The sequence below is a fragment of the Heteronotia binoei genome, chromosome 5 (assembly GCF_032191835.1).
Source record: "Heteronotia binoei isolate CCM8104 ecotype False Entrance Well chromosome 5, APGP_CSIRO_Hbin_v1, whole genome shotgun sequence".
Taxonomy (NCBI): Eukaryota; Metazoa; Chordata; class Lepidosauria; order Squamata; family Gekkonidae; genus Heteronotia; species Heteronotia binoei.
The window spans coordinates 144,854,633-144,877,259 of NC_083227.1; the positions used below are offsets into that span (position 1 = coordinate 144,854,633).

Consider the following 22,627-nt stretch of genomic DNA (forward strand, 5'->3'; position numbering starts at 1 on the left):
TCAAATATTTATTCCTTTCTTTTTCCTGTGCCTCAAAGAAACTTATAAATCCCAATTTAAAGCACACAAAACAAAATAATTCTAGCCCTATTAAAAATCCCTGCAGCCTACATCCTTCAAAACCCTTATCATTTATCTATGTAGTCATTCGTTCGTTCGTTCGTTCATTCATTCATTCCATTAAAGGCAGAATCATTTGTCCAACAATTTAACAGAAGCTTTCAAATTTCAATCTCATTGCTTACCATCAGCAGAATATTTCTCAACTGTTTGACTCAGAGTGAGAAAGTTGCCTGTAGATTTAGACATCTATGGAAAAACAAAATCAATGAAAAACTACAACCCTTCAATCCAAGCACTGATTAACCTTTTCTATCAAAGAATGAGAACCACAACCACATCTAGCACCTCAGGACACACTGTTGTAGCTTCATCAGCATTTTGTTCTACTTTACAGGTGAAGTACAGGCTTCTGGTATGACATTTACTGGATGGTATGGCTTCATTCTATATGTTATACCTTATCCGAGTATGGGAAAAGGACAAAACTCGGATTTTTTTTCCCTGAGGATTTAAACCAAAATGGAAAATACTCCCTCTGGATCCTAGCTACAATGCTAAATAATGCTGGGTTCTAAAGGTAAGATCAAGTGCTGCATGACAGATTACAACTAAAGAGTGCTTACTGTATATGGGTAAGAGTTAGAATTTCAGACTAGAACTGCGGAGAGGCAGGTACAAATCCCTACTTGGCCCTGTAGCTAATAGGGTGAACCTGGGCCAGCTGTTCTTCTCTCAGTCTAACCTATGTCAAATGGCTGTTGGGTTAACAAAATGAGCAGAGAGCCATGTATGTGGAGTACTGAATTGTAAGGTAAAATGTAGAAAATAAACTATCATTCAAAATATTACTATTTATTGGTCACAGAAAGATAGACAATGAAGATTTTAATAAACTCTTGAAAGAAAAATAAGCTTTAGATGCCAAGATTGTTAATCAAAACACATCAATCCTTGGGCACCACAACGTTTTCTGCTGGGAAAGGTAGTAAAATGGAAAGCAAGGTGAAATCAGGTGTTTCAATATATCAGTGTGCATCCAATAATCAGGAGACCTCCTGAAACGGAACTTTCATGCTTCCAGTTCTTGGTACTCCCCAGTGACACCCAACAGTCCTAAGTTTCATTCATGGCGGGGTCAGTATGTCCGAAAGAAAAGAAGAGGATGCAAAGCAATCCTGCAGTGACAGGGGGTAGCAAAAGATGACACCTCCCCTTCTGAAGATCTGAATACCCTTACGCCTTTAGAACTGTGTGCTTAGATTAATGCCACTAAAAGACTATGTACAGTGGAAAGTCTGACCGTTGCAAAATTTCTCAAACACAAATAAGATTGGCCTCTCTTTATTTTATTGTATTTATATCCCGCCCTCTCCTAACGGACTCAGGGCGGCTTGTCACTTCTCTTGTTAGTTCTATCACAGAACTGTAATATAGACAAAACAAAATGTTGTACCTTCTCTGAATTCAGGAGGAGATGCCCATTTGCTCTCACAGCTAAAGGCCATTTTTCTCTGTATAAGATGACAGAAACAGTTTTTTAAATAATTACTGTTAAATCAAGCATCTGCTTTTAGATAGAGAGGCGTGCTTCTAAAAAAGCAACATCCTTAAATATAACAAGTGATTCAGCATATGTGTTAAAGCTTAAAAAAAAAACTATGGCCTAAACACACATCAACAGAACATTAATAGAACGTAAGAGAATCAAATGCTCCAAATTAGTTTGATGCTTGAACTCAAGGTCTTTTTAACCTTTATAGTATAAGATACCAGAAATGTCTCCTGCATTGTGTTCAAAGCACTCTTTCGTGTGTGTGTGTGTGTGTGTGTGAAGTGACAATTTTTATAAATATCTCTGAGAAGATATATTTCAATGGTCTTCTTGGCTTTAATTCAAACCAACCTTTGATCTGGCCACATGGCCGCATGGTTATAGAGATAATAGGACAAGTGATTTGGAACAAGGTCCTTGCCAGAAGCTCGCAGATCCACAGGATACCAAAATTCAAACTCTTGCTTTAGTTTATCCAGTACTTCCTCTGGGATTTCTGTTGCAGGGAATGGAGCAGTCTTAAAAAAGATGTAGTCCCAAACTTCTTTTACCATCTGATTTGGCCTATGTGTAACATTAAGAGAAAACTTATGAGAAAGACACAGTGAAAGTTAAGGATATATCATGCTAAACATTTACGCTTACATTAACAGAGTGTACACTACTTGGCCTCTGTATTTCACCTGACTGGGACCATCATTTACGCATGGTAGGTCATCTCTCCTCTAGATCTCAGGCACTTCCCTGCTTTTAACATCTGCCCTGCGCTTAAAAATATAACTACTTTCATCTTTAATCTTGAGAGGCTAAAAACAAGTTGAAAGCTGAAATTAACCAAAAAAGACAACTTTAGGAATTCCAGAAATAAACAGCATATAGTTAAGACTGAAAGCTGCTTAAAATACTGTGATAAAAATGAGTAAACAGATATGACGCTTACTGGAAGAAAGACAGGCACAGATTATCCCTCGACTGCTCAAACCGGAAATAACTGATGAATATTGCCCTAGTATTAATCCACATTCAGCACACTATGTTGAAATTCAGAACAACACACTTGTCCCTGCAACAAATCACCTACAGGTCCCCCCATGCAATTCTGAACCTTGTCTACCACCCCCCAGTGGCTCTAATAAATACCTTGACCATTAGAATACAGTTCACGCACAAGAAAACCTCCAGTGGCCATCTCAGCTTCACAATAATGTGGGGAGTGTTTAAATATTAGACATTTAAGGCCCTTTTTAACGGCAACTGCAATTTTTGGAAACGCTCTGAGAAGCACAGCCAACACAGCGTTAAGTGGTCAGGCGGCTAATTTAGGGCAGAATAAACTGAAGCTGAATCCAGACAAGAGTGACGTGATGATAGTAAGAATGGCTGATATTCTGGAGGAACTGGATCCTTTTGTCCTGGATACGGAAGTTGGCTTTTGCAGAGCAGGTTAAGAGCCTGCTGCCTGAAAGCAAGCAGGTGCAGTGACCACAAGCACCTTCTATCAGCTGTGCCTGGTTCACCAGTGTTTTAGTTCTTTAGATGCAGCCGATCTGCCACACTGATCCGTGCTTTGTAATTTAATGGCTGGATTACTGTAATCCACTTTATGTTAGGCTACCCTTGAAGATACCCCAGAAACAGCAGCTGGTGAAGAATAGAGCAGCCCAATTACTGGCAAGGGGTGGCCAAATTGGCACACGTCTGAAACAGTTACGCTGGCTGCTAGTTTGCTTCTGAGTTTAATTCAAGGCGCCAGTTATGACCTTTAAAGCCCTTTGCAGTTGGGGACCCACATCATAGAAGGATTAAGAACATAAGAGAAGCCATGTTAGATCAGGCCAATGGCCTATCCAATCCAACACTCTGTGTCACACAGTGGCAAAAAAAATTTATATATACACACACACTGTGGCTAATAGCCACTGATGGACCTCTGCTCCGTATTTTTATCTAAACCCCTCTTGAAGGTGGCTATGCTTGTGGCCGCCACCACCTCCTGTGGCAGTGAATTCCACATGTTAATCACCCTTTGGGTGAAGAAGTACTTCCTTTTATCCGTTTTAACCTGCCTGCTCAGCAATTTCATCGAATGCCCACAAGTTCTTGTATTATGAGAAAGGGAGAAAAGTACTTCTTTCTCTACTTTCTCCATCCCATGCATAATCTTGTAAACCTCTATCATGTCACCCCGCAGTCGACGTTTCTCCAAGCTAAAGAGTCCCAAGCGTCTCAACCTTTCTTCATAGGGAAAGTGTTCCAGTCCTTTAATCAGTCTAGTTGCCCTTTTCTGGACTTTCTCCAATGCTATAATATCCTTTTTGCTATAATATTCCTATATGTTCCTGTGCACCCACTAGTCTTCCCGCTGCTACCGACTTGCTGTACTAGGCGTTGCCTGCCTGGCACCAACTGGAGCCCCTAGCTGGGGAGATCCTTAGGTGGTGCTGCAAAGCTTGTTTGTTTGCCAAAGCATTTGATGGAATACAAAAACAAAAAACAAAAATTGGGAGGTACTGAGGTTTTTCAAATTGTATTTTGTTTTTAATTTGTAATGTTTTAATTAGTACCTGTAAAGTGCCCTGGGCCAATAGCAAAGGAGGGGTATAAATCTGTTAATAAATCAGTGTACATTGGTAAATTTTACTGCGCTGAAAACGAAGCTTCACATTCTGAGTGATGATGCCCCCTGGTGGACAGAGAAGAGACAACCAACTATCTGCATCAGCGGATGGCAACAAGTAGGAAGAATTAAGATTCATGTGCTAATCGAGTGATGGTTCATTCTGAAGTCCTTCTGGCCTGCAGTCGTACATGTAATTTTTGACATATTATTAGTGTAACTGATTGGCTGAACCTTAACTCAGGGGGATTTAGCGAATTTCTAAAATAAAACAGACTGAAGTTGACACTGCACTGCAGAAGAGCAAATCCATGTAAAGATCTGCATTGGAAGCACTTCAACAGCTATAGCTTTTGATCTGAGCATCCGGGCAGAACTAAAGAGCATAGTGGCTGGCCAAGCAAAGATGCATTCATCCCCATCTTTCAAGACGGACACAGCCACTAGGCAGCTCAGTCAGGAGTTCAGAAGCACCGGGAACACTGTGGCTACTTCTAAAATAAATGCCACTGTGTGACCAATAACCTCAGCCACTCCTCTACTTTAATTGTCCTTCTCAAACATTCTTTCTGAAAGGTCCACATGTGGCTTTACCGCCTCACAGAGATCCCCAAATTTATATTGCAACCGATCAGTAAGAGTTACCATAACTTAACAAGGGCATTTAATTGAATCACCAACACCAGTTCAGACATTCTGAAGCAAACAGAACAGGTGCTCCCAACTTTCTACAGAATGGTTGACTTTGAAGAAGAAGAAGATATTGGATTTATATCCCGCCCTCCACTCCGAAGAGTCTCAGAGTGGCTCACAATCTCCTTTCCCTTCCTCCCCCACAACAGACACCCTGTGAGGTGGGTGGGGCTGGAGAGGGCTCTCACAGCAGCTGCCCTTTCAAGGACAACCTCTGCCACAGCTATGGCTGACCCAAGACCATGCTAGCAGGTGCAAGTGGAGGAGTGGGAAATCAAACCTGGTTCTCCCAGATAAGAGTCCGCACACTTAACCACTACACCAAACTGGCTCTCTCTCTTTGCAGGAGACACTACTGCTGGAAGCCAGAAGCCAGAAGCCGGAATTCCATTATCATGAAAAGGTCCTTTGAAATAATGATTTCTTTTAAAGGTTCTGTAACAATAGCCTTCAAGTCCATGACAAGTCAGGAAAAGTTAGTGTATGTAAAACGGGGGTGGGGGTGGGCTGTATGAGGCCCTCGAGGTCACTCGGTGTGGCCCTCGGGGATTGCTGGGCCAAACCGAGCCATGTGGCAGCCTCCCTGGGGCCTGGCTGGCCAGCGAGGATCGTGGGACACAGCCATGCTGTGCAGCAGCCTCTCCAGGGCCAGGCAGGGATCACAGGGCCCAGATGTACTGTGCGGCAGCCTCCCTGGGGCCTGGCCGGCTGGTCAGAATTGCTGCAGAGCCTGGAAAAGTTACTATCACAGTTCAGTTTGCACTTGATTATCCCAGATGGTGTGGCCTAATATGCTAATGAGTGTGTGACCTAATATGCTAATATTAGGAGATGTGGTCTAATATGCTACTGAATTCCTGCTAGGCCCTGGACCTAAGCATTTGCCTAGGGCAGCAGGCCGTGTGTGTGTACCAGATGAGGCTCTCCCCACATGACTTCAAGTAGAAAAACAATTATTTGTATTAATTTTGCCGGCCTGAATCGTCCTCCCTTGGCGGAGCACTGTTTTTTAAGTCGATAATTTTTTTATGGCCTGCGAATGATGTTGTAAATATCCATATGGCCCTTGGCAGAAAAAAGGTTCCCCACCCCTGATGTAAAACGAGGGGGTGCCCAATTGTCAAGAATGTTGATCTTATCAAAGATTTCAGGTTTTCACAGCTGGTAACATCATTAGGGTTTGTAGAATCTTTCGGGCTCAAGTGCCGTGTTCTACTGGAGAAAGTTTTTCTTCCAGACGTTTCGTTCTCGGCTGCGGAATGCCACTGAGGATGTTCTCAGCTGCGGCTACGCCACTGAGGATGTTCTCCGCAGCCGAGAACGAAATGTCGGGAAGAAAAACTTTTTCCAGTAGAACACGGCACTTGAGCCCGAAAGATTCTACAAACCCTAATGTTGATCTTGCCTATTTAGAACTATATACAGAGAGGCGGCAAGAAAAATACTAGCCAATTGTCAACCCTTTCAATAATTTTTCTAGTTCGCTGAGAAATCAGAAATGACATGAAACAATGGCAACCAATTTGCAATACCACCATTTCCTCAACTTTGCCCTGCAAAGGGATTCATAGGCAACCTCAAATTATGAAGAGTGTCCATGATCTCTCTGGCTCCTCACCTGCCATGCAAACACATATTGTGGTATTACTATTGAGGATTATCTTTGTCTTCATAGTTACACAAAATACAGAGATGACTATTTCCAAGAATGGGGGGGGACCTAAAAAACCGCAGTATTCTTTCCTTCCCCCCCTTTGCCTCTTACCTAATCTTCACTGGAGACTCTCCTTGTCCACGGAGATTGTCTCCTTGTAGTAGATGAGCAACTGTATAGTAAGCCATGTAGATAGTAGAATCAGAGAGAGACTCAATTAACCATTGCTCATCCCAAGGCAATCGAGTTCCTACAGGATGACAAAGCATGTTCATTATGCCAGTAAAGGTTTCTGGATTGGACAAAGCATGTTCATTGCAAAGCACAAAAGAACATATCAACTTCCAAGCTTTACAGATGGTGGAAAAAAGCTAACTGCTGGATCTATAGTTCTTAAGCTTCTTAGCTGGCACAGCTCAGCAGGTACTTGCTGTAGTAATTCTAGACTCTGTTTGCATGTGTTATGTTAGTAATGCAACATTTTTGTATGAACCATCATCTCTGAAAGAAAAAAATGGTCTGGACAGTACTTGGATGGGTAACGTAAAAGGAATGCAAACTCTTCATTGTGAAGTCATGTGGATGAAGTCCATCCTCAGTCCATTCCAAACTGATACACCCATTGCAATAGTATGAACTGAAAAAGGAAAAACTGAGCGCTACCCTAACATCAACTTAGAGACAATTCTTTTCTGTACACGCATTGTCCCACTATGTGCTAACCACAAAATGTATTCTGTAAGAATATCTGGTAAAAAATTAGAAAGAAAACATTTTCTCTCCATACCTAATCCATATGTTCTTGAACAGGCATGTTCCTGCAACCAGTCTAGAGAAGCTTCAAAATTTCTTCTTGTTTCTTCACAAAATCTGGAAAAGGCAGAGCATAAATACCTGATTTCTCTCCTGATTTGGTAGTGCCCACATATTCTGACTCTTACAGGAGAGCCAGTGTAGTATAGTGGCTAGACTATCAGACAGAAGAGATCTGGGTTACAATGAGGTTGTCCGTCTAGGGTGATTACAGCTGGGGCCATCTGTTGGTTTTAACCTCGTGTTATGGGATTTACCATAATGCATGACTAAAACTAGAGGCAAATGGTCACAATATGGAGCAACTTCAAAATGCTCTATGTGGGGAATCACCTCCTCTGATACCATGATTTCCTCAATGACACTCATTCTAATGCCCGACCAATATGTGAGCAAGATGGGTCTTTTTTGTCCTCTGAGTTAATAATACCCTTCACTAATTGGTGAATGCAATCAATATTGATACCTGCCTAGAGGAATATAATCTAATTTCAAGGGAGATACAGAAGGAATTGAAAAGAGCCAAGTTGGAGCCTTTAAACCAAAGAACTGGAGCACACAAACCATGGTTTGATGCAGAATGTTAAAGGGCAAATTATACCCTTAATGTTAACTATGCAAAATATAGAACTAACCCTGTAGCAACATCCATAATAGCTTTAAAACACCAAAAAGCCCAATATAAGGCCCTCATTAGAAGAGAGAAACAGGAAGACATTATGGCTTCTTGGGAGGAACTTTGGAAGGCAGTTAAAGAGAAAAAAACCCTCAGTATTATTCTGGAAACTAGTCTCTGATCCATCACATAGGTCACCAAATATATTTAATAACCCTATTTTGCCAGATGCTTGGTTACACCATTATAAGATGGTATATGGGGAAACAATTACAAGCCCACTTAATTTTGATATCATCCATAACTTACCAACTTGGCCCCCAGTGGGGTGTACAGAAGTAAAGCAGCTCATTGATACTTTGAAGCCAGGGAAAGCCCCAGGCATTGACCTAATTCCACCAGAGCTATTTAAAATGAATGCAGAATTGTGGGCCCCAGTTTTGGCAGCGTTGTTTACACAAATTGATCAATCAGGGAAAATTCCCGAGGACTGGGGAGCAGCTGTCATCATCCCCATATATAAAAAAGTAACAAAGAAGATCCAAACAACTGTAGGCCGATCAGCCTGTTAAGTGTAACAAGCAAGCTATATGCTAGACACCTTCTATGGAAATTTAGAGACTGGCTTGAGAACAATTTTTGCCTCGTTGAGGAACAGGTTGGCTTCAGAGAAGGTTGTGCCCTATTAAACTACTGCATGCTGTTAGACCACCTGATTGTAAAATGTTCCTCAAACTCAAGTGTGTCGTTATATGCTGCATTTCTAGACCTGAAGTCAGCCTTCGACTCCATCTCTAGGACCATCCTATGGGATAAATTAAGAGCCACCAACATTAACAGTTATTTCTTATTCAGGCCCTTTATGATCAAGCAACCATCCGGTCAAATATTCCCATCGCTATTTGATAGACCCCATTTCTACCAACCCCTCTCATGGATTGCTGCCTTGACGTGGCGAGAGGGCTTGCGCAGTTCAGTGAGGCTATGTGCTAAGCGATGCAGGGCCAACCAAGATGGACAGGTCACAGCTGAGAACCCAGACAAAATGTGATCCACTGGAGAAGGAAATGGCAAACCACTCCAGTATGCTTGCCAAGAAAACCCCATGGACAGTAACAAAAGGCTAAAAGATATGGTGCTGGAAGATGAGCACCTCAGGGCAGAAGGTGCCCAATATGCTACTGGGGAAGAGCGGAGGGCAAGTACAAGTAACCACAGAAAGAGTGAAGTGGCTGGGCCAAAGCCAAAAGGATGCTCACCTGTGGATGTGTCTGATGGTGAAAGGAAAGTCTGATGCTGAAAACAACAATACTGCATTGGAACATGAAACCCCTCTCATGGATTGCTGCCTTGACGTGGCGAGAGGGCTTGCGCAGTTCAGTGAGGCTATGTGCTAAGGAAAGTCTGATGCTGAAAACAACAATACTGCATTGGAACATGAAATCTAAGATCTATGAATCAAGGTAAGCTGGATGTAGTCAAACAAGAGATGGCAAGACTGAACATCGACATCTTGGGAATCAGCGAACTAAAATGGACAGGAATGGATGAATTTAACTCAAAGGATCACTACATCTATTATTGTGGGCAAGAGTCCCATAGAAAAAATGGTGTGGCCTTCATATTTAACAAGAGAGTGAAGAAGGCAGTAATGGTATACAATCTCAAAAATGACGGAATGATCTTGGCCCATATCCAAGGCAAACCATTCAATATCACAGTAATCCAAGTCTATGCCTCAACCACTGATGCAGAAGAGGCTGGTGTGGACCAGTTCTATGAAGATCTACAACATCTTCTAGAATTAACACCAAAAAAAGATGTCCTCCGCATCACAGGGGACTGGAATGTCAAAGTAGGAAGTCAAAAGGTACAACTGGAACAACTGACAAGTTTAGCCTTGGAGAACAAAATAAAGCCCGGCAAAGGCTAATAAGAGTTTTGTCAAGAGAACAAACTGGTCATAGCGAACACCTTTTTCCAACAACCTAAAAGGCGACTCTACACATGAACATCACCTGAAGAGCAACACAGAAATCAGATTGATTATATACTCTGCAGACAAAGATGGAGAAGCTCCTTACAGTCAGCAAAAACAAGACCTGGAGCTGACTGTGGCTCAGATCACGAGCTACTCATTGCAAAATTCAGGCTTAAACTGAAGAAAACTGGGGAAGCCATTAGGCCATTCAGGTTTGATCTTGGTCACATCCTTTATGACTATGCAGTAGAGGTGAAGAATAGGTTTAAGGAACTAGAGTTGATAAGAGTGCCTGAAGAACTATGGACGGAGATTCGTGACATTGTACAGAAGGCAGCAATCAGCACCGTCCCAAAGAAAAAGAAATGCAAGAAAGCAAAGTGCCTGTCTGATGAGGCTTTACAAATAGCTGAGGAAAGAAGGAAAGCAAAAGGCAAAGGTGAAAAGGAAAGAATCACCCAACTGATTTCCAGAGAACAGCAAGGAGAGATAAGGAGGTCTTCCCGAAGGAACAATGCAAAGCAATAGAGGAAAATAATAAAATGGGAAGGACAAGAGATCTGTTCAAGAAAATTGGAGAAATCAAGGGAATGTTTCGTGCAAAGATGGCCATGATAAAGGACAAAAATGGTAGGGACCTAGCAGAAGCAGAAAAGATCAGGAAGAGGTAGCAAGAATACACAGAAGAATTATACAAGAAGGATCTCAATGTCCTTGACAACCATGACAGTGAAATCGCTGACCTTGAGCCAGACATTCTGGAGTGTGAAGTCAAATGGGCCTTAGAAAGCATTACTAACAACAAAGCGAGCGGAGATGACGGTATCCCAGTTGAGCTATTCAGAGTCCTAAAAGATGATGTTGTTAAAGTGATGCACACATTATGTCAACAAATTTGGAAAACTCAACAGTGTCCACAGGATTGGAAAAGGTCAGTTTATATTCCAATCCCAAAGAAGGGTAATGCCAAAGAATGTTCAAACTATCGCACCACTGCACTCATTTCACATGCCAACAAGGTCATGTTAAAGATCCTACAAGCTACGCTTCAGCAGTATGTTGATCAGGAATTACCAGAAGTTCAAGCTGGGTTTTGGAGAGGTAGAGGAACTAGAGATCAAATTGCCAACATTCGCTGGATTTTGGAAAAAGCACAGGAGTATCAGAAAAACGTCTATTTCTGTTTCATTGACGATGCTAAAGCCTTTGACTGTGTGGATCACAACAAACTGTGGCAAATCCTTAAAGAGATGGGAGTACCAGACCATGTCACATGTCTCCTGAGAAACTGTATAAGGGTCAAGAAGCAACTATCAGAACGGGATATGGAATAACTGATTGTTTTAGAATAGGAAAAGTTCGACAAGGATGTATATCGTCACCCTGCTTATTTAATTTATATGCAGAGTACATCATGCAGAATGCTGGCCTGGATGAAGCACAAACCAGAATTAAGATTGCCAGGAAAAACATCAACAACCTCAGTTATGCAGATGATACCACTCTAATGGCAGAAAGTGAGGAGGACCTAAAGAACCTCTTGTTGACGGTGAAAAAACTAAGATCCTGGCATCCGGCCCCATCACTCCTTGGCAAATAGAAGGGGAAGACATGGAAGTAGTGACAGACTTCACATTTCTGGGATCCAAGATCACTGCAGATGATGACTGTAGCCATGAAATTAAAAGACGTTTGTTCCTTGGGAGGACAGCTATGGTGAACCTGGGCAGTATAATAAAAAGTAGAGACATCACCCTGCCAACAAAAGTCTGTATAGTCAAAGCGATGGTATTCCCAGTAGTAATGTATGGCTGTGAGAGCTGGACCATAAGGAAGGCCGAGCGCAGAAGAATAGATGCTTTTGAGATGTGGTGCTGGAGAAGACTCTTGAGAGTCCCTTGGACTGCAAGAAGATCAATTAAGTCAGTCCTAAGAGAAATTAACGCTGACTGTTCCCTGGAAGGTCAGATGCTGAAGCTGAAGCTCAATACTTTGGCCACCAAATGAGAAGGAAGCACTCACTGGAGAAGATCCTGATCCTGGGAAAGAAAGAAGGCAAAAGAAGAAGGGGACGGCAAAAGATGAGATGGCTGGACAGAATTACTGATGTAACTAATACAAATTTGAGCAGACTTCGGAGGATGGTGGAAGACAGGAGGGCCTGGCGGGACTTTATCCATGGGGTCGCAAAGAATCGGATTCGACTGTGCAACTGAACAACAACAAATTTCTACCAACCACGAGGTTAAGCAAGGATGCCTCCTGGCCCCCAACTTATTTAACTTCTACATCAATGATTTGGCGTTGCATATGAATAAACCAGAATGCCACCCACCGAAGTTAGGTAACAAACATATAGGGGTGCTCCTTTATGCTGATGATGCTGTTTTACTTTCAAGGACTTCCTTAGCCTCAGAAGTGCATTGAAAGCTTTCACTCAATATTGCCTGGAAAACAATCTAGAGGTAAATTACGCTAAAACCAAAGTAATAGCCTTTGGCAAAAGGACACCCAGATCACACCATTGGTACTTAAATTCTATTCCCATTGAGCAAGTTTCATATGCTTTAGGTACTTGAGGGTCATGTTTCAAGTGAATGGAAGGAGAACCACCAATATAAACATGATTACCTCAAATGCCAAAAGGAGTGCTGGGGCTATCCAAAAATTCTACTGGGACAAAGGAGGTAAATGCGTAATTGCGGCCCTTAGATTGTTTAAGGCTAAATCCCTCTGCCAGCTAACATTTGGTGCCCCAATCAACATCACTACAAACTACAAAAAACTGGAGAGTGTTCAATCAAAATTTTTAAGAACAGTTCTTCAGGTACCCAAGGGCATTCCAAACACATTAATTAGGATAGAAACTGGCATGATTACAGTAGAAGCGAGGCTCTGGATTTTGGCCATCCAGTTCTGGTTGAAACATGTTTTTTTCCTAAGGGCCTGATCAGTTTAATTCTGCAAGATACTTTGGTCCCAAGATGTGTTAGGGCCATAGAGGACAGAATTCATTATTAAGGCCTTTCAAAACAATATCTCAGTTCTCTCACTTATGATAATGCTCTGGAGATAGTGAAACAGAGTATTGGACACTGTCAAACAAAATGACCTTAACAGCACAACCAAATGGCAAGCTCTGACAGAACCAATCAACAGGGTGACCCCGATGGCCCTACCTATACCGTTTAACAAATAATGAATACAGGAGAAATTTTACTCTTATGAGGTGGGGCATTCTCCCTTCAGCAGTGGTGGAGGGGAGATACAAAAAAGTGCCCTTCCACGAGCAATTATGTCTCTGCTGCAATGATGATATTGAATCTTTAGTCCATGTCATATTTGACTGTGAGGCTTACAATGATCATCGAGAAGTACTTCCATTTTCCACGGCCATACCTTTTGCCAGCAGCCAAAAATTGCAACTCCTTAAGAATCTTCTTGGCGATAAGAACCCTGAGGTTACATACAAAATAGCAAAATTTGGCCGGCTTGCCACAAGAAGAAAGAAAACTTTAATAATTCAGTCAGGAAATGGCTAAGCCCCTTTGCCAAATCTGTTTGCTGTAACTGCCATGTTCTGTTATATTTGTAGTTTTACAACAGTATTTTATGCCTTTTTATGTATGATTTTATGGTCATTCAGTTTTAATTTTGTATGATTTTACTGTTTTAAATGCTGGCTTAGGCTGTGAATAAACAAACAAACCGAGATCTGGATTCAGATTCCCACTATGCCATGAAGCTTACTGAATGATCTCGAGCCTGTCAATTTCTCAACTAAATCTGCTGTACAAGGTTGTAATGAAGACAAAATAAAGGAGGAGAGAACCACTGGAGCTCCTTGGAGGAACGGTGGTAATTTTTAAAGACCAGTAAACTTACGTCTCAAGCGTCTTCAAACATTCAAAAGCCTGCTGCTTCCAGTTTTCTTCACCATAGTCCAAGTACCTAAAATCAAATTTAAAAAAAAATCTAATATGTCAAAAAAAACCAGACGTAAAAAAAAAGCCACGGGATTAATTAAGTTATGCTTAACTTTTTACTCACCACTGGTCACAGAGAGCCACCACGCACTCATCGGCAGATCTAGATATAACTTGCTTCTCTGGCTCCATATAAATAATTGCTTCATTCTGAAAAAAAAGGTAAACAATAGGAATTACATAGCCTGGATAACAAAGGGGAATTATGAATTCTGTTTTACTCAGCCTTCAAACTTTCCCAGTTCTATAATTCTGGCTGGTATTATCAGGCAGGACTGGAGTTAGAGATCTCAAACCCACACAATGTGCCTAAATTTGCCCATATGTAGGTAGGCATTAATAACTATTATATGCTTTTAAAGGATATATTAAAAAGCTAAAATTTGTACATCATGAGGATTGCCCACAATGAAGGATTAAGATGGATATAAAACACCAATCAATTCCACAATGAAGAATGGCTTAAAGATCCATGGTATCAAATAATCAAAAGCGAAGTCAGGACTCACAGCACTTTAACTGCCCTCTTGTGAAAGAAATGTGCAAGTACTGTAATTAAACCATCACATTCTATCAATTCAGATCTCGGGGTTGCTGGAGCAAAGAAGCTCTTTTGTTTTCAAAGTTCTAGAGACAAGATTTTAAAGACTGTAAAGTTACTGAAGTCTGTCACCTTCAACAGTACCATGCATCCATCCCTCTTCTCCACTGTGCCTAACAAGATCTGTCAGGGTCACACAAGTTTGCCTTTGGCGATTTAGTGCTGTTTCATGTCACGAGGCCAGAATGCTAGAAATACGGCAAACGCTAGAAACAAAGCAGCACAATGGTGTTGCGAAATTTACCATATAACCCCAAAAAGTAGTATCAACCACTACCCACATTGTCTACCATCATCTTCTGAATGAGTTTCTTGACATCCTGGACCTTCTGGCCTTTGAATCCATCCACCAACATTACCTGAAAAGGAAAATCACTCCAGATTTGTTTCAGAATTTTAGCATCTGTGTCCCTTCCCTTTCCTCAAGAAAATGCTTGCAAGTCCATTTCCACAAGCCTAACTAAATAGTCATTGTTAAAGGAGCGGAGGTTTTATTTCTTTCAAGGCAAATGAGACACATTTCATAAAACAATCAGAAAGCAAAGTTGCTTACTACAGACAGGGGAAAACTAAATTCTTGCTCCCGATTAAAGAAAACTATTGACTCTGTAGAGAGGATGAAAAAGTGGATTTTAGGAAGGCACAGCACAGAGAAACCGAGGATATTATGATTAATCACTGGTATACTGGAAATGTGGGTAAACAGTAATAATAGAAAATCTGAAGGAAAGAAAGTCAGAGCACCTGGCTGAATGGGTCAGCTCAGTTTTTCTCATTTCTATTAGTAAGTTAAAACAAACTTCTTGCATGAATTTACCTATGACTTAAAACTAGAGAATAGCTATATGATCTTAAATATAAAGGGACAAAACCTATCCCAAGGTAGTCTCCTGGAGGGCTTCAAGGAATTTCTAAATTAAATGCCTGATGAAAATAAAATAAGCTCTTATTCTTTAGAAGACACATCTGTCAGGAGCTAGTAAAGACAGGCACTGAGTTTGATCTAAAAGCTGCTTGTCTGCATGAAGAAGATATCTTCCATTCACAAAAGGAGCATTTTACACCTTATACTCCAGCATGGCAAGCATAAAGTAAAACTAAATTTTAAAAAATGTTCTTCCATGTTGTGAGCCTGAGAATAGTTACAAAGCTTCTCACTTATAGCACTGCAGAAGATCCTTTAAAATAACAAGTGCAGGATGTAAATATTTTAAATAAATAAATGACAGTCATTATTGCTGTTTTAAATAAATTATAGCCACATGAATTCTTTGAGCTCAATCCAGTATAAGCATCAGTAGATGTAACCAAAGGAAACACCTTACATGAAATAAACATAAACCTGTGCATACTAAATTCTGAAACGGAGAGAAGAAAAAAAGAAAGAGAAACAAGGTGTACTATGCCAGAGCTGCTTATCAAAAAAGCACATATGTAGCAGAACAATCCCATATATGAGACAGTGTATCAGCCCATGCGCTAAACGAAAGGAAGCAGGCAAGTCACAAGCAGCCCAATTACAGAGCAGTTCTTTTGCAACCCCTTGACAGAGAAGCAACACTGACCACATGCATCTGAGTCCGCTTGCGGAGAGGGCGGGATATCAGCTTAATGTAATAAATAAATAAAATAAATAATAAATAAATTAAGACCTACGTTTGTTGTTTACTTGTGTTAAAAACAAAACCAATCAGGTTCACTTCTCCCTTTTAAGACCCTTTAGAAAACCTTAACTTTTCCCCCTTACTCCTTCATAAAATCCTTTCAGGTATAGTCTCTCCTTTGCTTCTGCCAGCTTTTCTCTGTCATTTTGACTCTGGATTTTTAGCTCATCACAGACCAGTGGAGCAGAAAGGCTGCTGTAGCCAGGGATCTCAATGATGGGCACCTGAGAATATAAAATAGCACAATAAAGCACTTTGTTATCAATTGTGCAAGCAAATAAAGTGTCCTATGGGGAATTCAATCTCTACAGGTTTCCAAGTGTATCAACAGTATTTTTCTTGCTACGCACAGTCTAATGCGTTGGAATGTGAATCACAAGAGGGGAACAGGTAAACCAAAAACAGCCACGTTCAACCAAACAGAACAGTCTTAGACACGCACATCACATCGGTAGAACACAAGTATTAAAAGTCTCAAGAATTCGCTTTGGCTACTTCTTAAAAATGTATTTCTTCAATATTCCTTGCCTGAAATTATTGGGGCTCTCCGTGTTCTGAAGGAGTCCTAAAACACGCGCCAAAAGTCACCCAGTGGAAACCTAGTTTTAAATCCTTCATCGCAAGCACCGCTGTCTGGCGCAACATGTGAAGACCAACAGACTACATGAAAGCAAAGCTCCAAATGAGGCAGGCAGATCTGAGTTACAAACGGGAGTCCCACAAGCATACATTTTTCATTAAAGAATTCACAGCCCTGACTAGTTTCATGGTCCTCTTGACAGACCAATACCTGTCAGGAGCAACAGCAACCTTTAGATCTCACTCGGCTATGCTAGGGATTAGGGATGTGCATTCGGCTCGGCCGAGCCATATTTACAGCCGAACCAGTGTTGATTCGGCCGCATACGGAATAGCCTGCAGCCGACTTCCATAAGCGCCCATTACACGGCAGCCGAATAGGCTCGTTGTGTAGTTACGAATAGCTATTCATAAGCAAACAGCTGTCAATTCAAAACAAAAGGCGGCAATTAGCTTCTGGAGCTTCAAAGGAGCTCCTTTGGCACCTTCCCGCCTCTGCCTTAACATCCCTGGGATCAGGGAGGGGGGAGGGGGAAGAGGAGCCCCAACAGCCAATCCAAAGCATGCATTTGTAAAATACATTGGAAATGCATGCTTTGAAGGGCTTTCTAAGGAGTCTTCACTTCCTGGCTGACTCCTCCATGCTGTGTGTAAGAGATTGCTTAAGCTGCTGCAGCTCTCTCACTCAGACTTCCCTGGAAGACAAGGTAAAACACTCTTTGGGTTCTTGTTTTTATTTATTGTTGGTAAAAGGACTTTTTTTAAAGACTTAAGAGTCCCTTTACTTATCCAGATTTGGGTGGTGGTGGGGTAGCTTATTTGGGGTTTCTGCTTGGGGAGGGGGCCTGGGGTGGGGAGGTTTGCCAATCTGCCCATATCTTAATTTAGTGAGAGGACTTTTAAAAGTGCAGTGTCCTTTTACTTCTCCTGATTTGGGTGGCTTTAATTTCTTGGGGTTAGGGTGAAGGGTTTTTTGGGGGGGAGGGGGTGGCAAAGTTCCTGTATTGTTAAAAGTTAATTTTTTACTGTTTTAAAAGTATTCAGTGTTTGATTTGTTGCTGCTGTGCTGTGTTGTGCTGCTGCTGTTACTCTTTTCTTTGGGTTCTTGGGGCGGGTGCTGTTTGGCCTAATTTCCATTGTTTAAAAGGCCACTTTTGTCCCCCTTTTCTTGTTGGTGAAAAGGCCACTTTTTTTTAACACTTGGCCTTTTGTGATTCTGCTGGTTTTGTTTTGGTTTTTTAAATTGCCTCTGGTTGGTGTGGGGGTTGGTGAGGGTGTGTGTGGGCTGGGTCACTTTCTTGTTTTTATAGAGTAGGTTGTGTGTTCTGTGGCAGGGAAGCTGGCACCTGGGTGAGAGACCCAGAACCAGCGGGCTTTTTGTGGTTTGCCAGCTCTCCCCTTGTTATTTGGGGCAGGGCTGGAGAGCTGGCATCTGTAGATTGTGTGTTCTGTGGCAGGGAAGCTGGCACCTGGGTGAGAGACCCAGAACCAGCAGGCTTTTTGTGGTTGACAAGCTCTCCCCGTGTTATTTGGGGCAGGGCTGGAGAGCTGGCATCTGTAGATTGTGTGTTCTGTGGCAGGGAAGCTGGCACCTGGGTGAGAGACCCAGAACCAGCAGGCTTTTTGTGGTTGACAAGCTCTCCCCGTGTTGTTTGGGGCAGGGCTGGAGAGCTGGCATCTGGGTTTGCTGCAAGCAGGTCTGCAGAGCAGACCTTGAGCAGATTGTGTTTTGTGTGGCAGTGAGGTTGGCAACTGGGTTTATGTTGGTGCCAGGCCTGCAGGCCCAGGGTTCATAGATTAGATAGAGGGATGTAGTGCATTTGGGGCCTATAGAGATTCTCTGGTGTGAAGTTAGGTTTGGCTTTGGGTGCCCCAGGAATTGGACCCCATGGTCCAATTTTTTTGGGACTTGGGGGGGTTGGAGGGGAGAGTCCCCTTCAGGTCTCCTGCAAATTTGGGGGCTCTCCCTCAAACCCCCTCCCCTCCAGGCGGCTTCAATTATATCCTATTTGCCATTGATTTTAATGGCCCATAGGGTATAATGATGGAATAGGGGCACCCTCTTTGGGTGCCCCTGGAATGGGATCCCCTGGCCCAATCTTTTTGGGACTTGGGGGGGTTGGAGGGGAGAGTCCCCTTCAGGTCTCCTGCAAATTTGGGGGCTCTCCCTCAAACCCCCTCCCCTCCAGGCGGCTTCAATTATATCCTATTTGCCATTGATTTTAATGGCCCATAGGGTATAATGATGGAATAGGGGCACCCTCTTTGGGTGCCCCTGGAATGGGATCCCCTGGCCCAATCTTTTTGGGACTTGGGGGGGTTGGAGGGGAGAGTCCCCTTCAGGTCCCCTGCAAATTTGGGGGCTCTCCCTCAACCCCCCCCCTCCAGGCGGCTTCAAATATACCCTATTTGCCATTGATTTCAATGGCCCATAGGGTATAATAGGGCCGTATATTCGGTAATAGCCGTGCATCTACCGTATATGCGGCTATTCCGAATACGGTATTCAGTAGTGCATGGGGAATCCGAAATTTTTTTCCCTGTGCACTTCCGAATCCGTGTAATTCCGAATTTTTTTTTTTTGCACATCCCTACTAGGGATGTATGGAGGTAGAGCTGCCACCTGCTTCACACACAGGAAAACTGACCAGCATTCCAGCGGGCAAAGGGCTCTACAAAAGCTAGCCTGATGTCATCAAATCTCAGAAGCTAAGCAGGGTTGGGTCCTGGCTAGTATTTGAATGGGAGACCTCTTAGGAAGACCAAGGGCGTGATACAGAGGCAGGCAATGACATGTTCTTTTCATTGTATATTATTCATTTATTGTTTTATTTTCACTGTTTTGTTATAACTGTAATCCACCCCGAGCCCATATGGGAAAGGGCGGAATAGAAATCCACCAAATAAATAAATAAATAAAAATGCCTCTTGCCTTGAAAACCCTACGAGGTCACCGTAAGTCAGCAGTGACTCGAAAGCAAAAAAACCCCCAACACGCGACAGCTATTCTCACGTATTTACAGCGTTCATGTATTTAACAGTTGGTGCGTCTATGCATAGATGACTCGGGTATAATCACAGTTTTGTCCCCCTCTCCTTTCCATCACCCCTCCCCTACTCCACGCTTGCAATCCTCACCCTTAAAAGAGGTCACAGTTGCAACAGCAAACCAAACCGCCACCTGGAGACTCCAAAGATGATCTTGCAAAATTATAAATGCCATTTCGGGTTGCTGCTGTAAACTGACAGATGCCGACATGAACTGCGGGGCCCTTGGCCGAATCACCCGAATCCCCAATCCCTGGATGAAGGCTCAATCCTGTATAGCGTGGCCCTGCAGCTGAGAGCTACAGCTGGGTTGCCAAAGTCCTGTCACGTGGATTTTACCATCCACACATGGGCCAGCCCTTCAAGTTTACATACAGAGAGGGTTACATCTATGTCATGACTTTAATTAGGCTGTAATTCTTTATTATTCTGACAGTCTACTTCATATCTGTCACATGTATTTTTAGTAAGTAAGCAAGCTTCTATAATACTTTTGTGCAAACCTTTTTTTTTTAAAAAAAAAACCACATTTATGAAATGGAAAATTATTCTACTGAGCCTTAATCAGTTCCGTCGGGCCTGCAAAACCATCCTCTTCCAGCTGGCCTTTTAAGGTGGAACCACTGTATCATCGCCATGAAAACTTATGTTTATATGCATGTACCAAGACTAGCACCATATCATACTGTGGTTTTAAATCATTAGTTTAAATGCTGCTTTAAATGTAATTGTACTTTTAAATGCTATGAATTTTATTGTTGTATTACTGCAATGATGTATTTCTGTCATGTAAGCCGCCCTGAGCCTGCTTCGGCGGGGAGGGCGGGATATAAATTAAAATTATTATTATTAATAACAAAAATTATTTTTGTTGCTGCACTTCTGAGACAAAGGAGCTCTGCTAAAGAACCATGACTTCCACAAAACTGCCTGAAGGATACAAGGCAATCCGATAATCAGATGACACAGCACACAACACCAAGTTGATGGGATATGCCGTCCTCCATGATAAACTGTCAGAGCCAAATACTAAGTTTGTTTGGGAGCAGGGAAGGGGTGCCCATTTTCTCAGGAACTACTTGCAGTCCCCTGCATGCTGAACAACAAGAGAGAAAGCTGTTTTTCACAGGCAAGGTGCTCCCCCTTTTTCTCAGGTCATATGAACATATGAAGCTGCCTTATACTGAATCAGAGCCTTGGTCCATCAAAGTCAGTATTGTCTACTCAGACTGGCAGCGGCTCTCCAGGGTCTCAAGCGGAGGTTTTTCACACCTCTTTGCCTGGACCCTTTTTTGGAGATGCCGGGGATTGAACCTGGGACCTTCTGCTTTCCAAACAGATGCTCTACCACTGAGCCACCGTCCCTCCCTAAAGGTAATTTTTCTTCCAACCAGGCTCATTTTCAGTCTTGGAGGACGGCACATGCAAAGCTGGCAGTCAAGTGGCACTGTCTTCCCTAAAAATGTCCCCTCCCCTACATACACACACACTTTACCACTAACACAAAACTTCATTAAGCAAACATGGGATTGGGGCTTAAAGTGTAAGCTTTGCCCTGGAAGTAATTAAGAAAAACAACAGGTATATTTTGTGATACAAGGAGAAACAAAAAAAACCCTGCTCGCTGCATGAGTCTGAACAGCATAAAAGAATAACGTTGTTTGGAAGAACATATGAAGCTGCCTTCTACTGAATCAGACCCTTGGCCCATCAAAGTCAGTATTGTCTACTCAGACTGGCAGCGGCTCTCCAGGGTCTCAAGCTGAGGTTTTTCCACACCTATTTGCCTGGACCCTTTTTTTAGTGGAGATGCCGGGGATTGAACCCAGGACCTTCTGCTTCCCAAGCAGATGCTCTACCACTGAGCCACCGTCCCTCCCCAAGAAGGGTAACCAATTTGTCCCAGCTGCCATTCATGTTTTTAATGCCAAAACAGTATCTCAGTTATTATATGGGATCCCCAATTGGATTTGCGCCTTCAATTTCCAACTTGAGCAAATTCAGGCAGCGTTCCTACGCCGTATTTTGGGGATCCCCAACTGTGTTAGCTATGCTACAATGTCCCTAGAAACTGGAACCCATTTGATCGAGACCAGGGCACGGCTACTAACCATAAAGTTTTGGCTACACCTACACTTTAGGGCAGACCCTGCTAATTATTTTCATACGATGCTATAATCTCAGCTTTCCTCTCACTATTTTTAAGAAGTGTCTGATCCTCATGGCTAACATAGAGAAAATGAACACACATGCTCCAGTCTCAGAAACCAGCAGCGTTGTGGGGAGGAGCTGTGGCTCACAGGGAAGAGCCTTCTGCTTTGCACGCAGACGGTCCCAGGTTCAATCCCCAGCTAAAAGAACCAGGCAACAGATCAAGTGAGAGATCTCTGCCTGAGACCCTGGAGAGCCACTGACAGTCTGAGAAGTCAATCCTGACCTTGAGGGACCAAGAGTCTGATTCGGTATAAGAGTATAAGGCAGATTCAGGTGTGTTCAACACTTTTCCTGTTTTGGAGCCTGTTTTGAATGCAAATACTTTGTAATGGGACAAAGAATAAAGCTGGCAGTGCCCTTACATCATCACCCCCGACCCACAGCCAACTCCTAACATCAGAAACTAAGAAAGGGATAGTCTTCCAAGTCACCATGAGCTCAGATAGCTCTTCTCTTCAGGAATGTCTGGGTATATCTTTCAGCAGTCAGGGAACACAATTTCCTCTTCTTAGAGTCCTATCAACCAACATGCACTGACTGTCTCAT

The 22,627-nt window shown here is 42.6% G+C and overlaps 1 protein-coding gene across 1 annotated transcript in view; it reads right to left on the bottom strand.

Annotated features, from left to right (window-relative positions):
• The window catches only part of LARS1 (leucyl-tRNA synthetase 1), an 89,857-nt gene that overhangs the window by 45,779 nt on the left and 21,451 nt on the right, over positions 1–22,627 (bottom strand). The window contains 9 exon segments of the mRNA XM_060240546.1: positions 246–309; positions 1,517–1,574; positions 1,967–2,179; positions 6,691–6,829; positions 7,367–7,449; positions 13,875–13,940; positions 14,040–14,125; positions 14,858–14,935; positions 16,324–16,464. Of these exon segments, the coding sequence (XP_060096529.1) occupies positions 246–309; positions 1,517–1,574; positions 1,967–2,179; positions 6,691–6,829; positions 7,367–7,449; positions 13,875–13,940; positions 14,040–14,125; positions 14,858–14,935; positions 16,324–16,464 (928 nt within the window).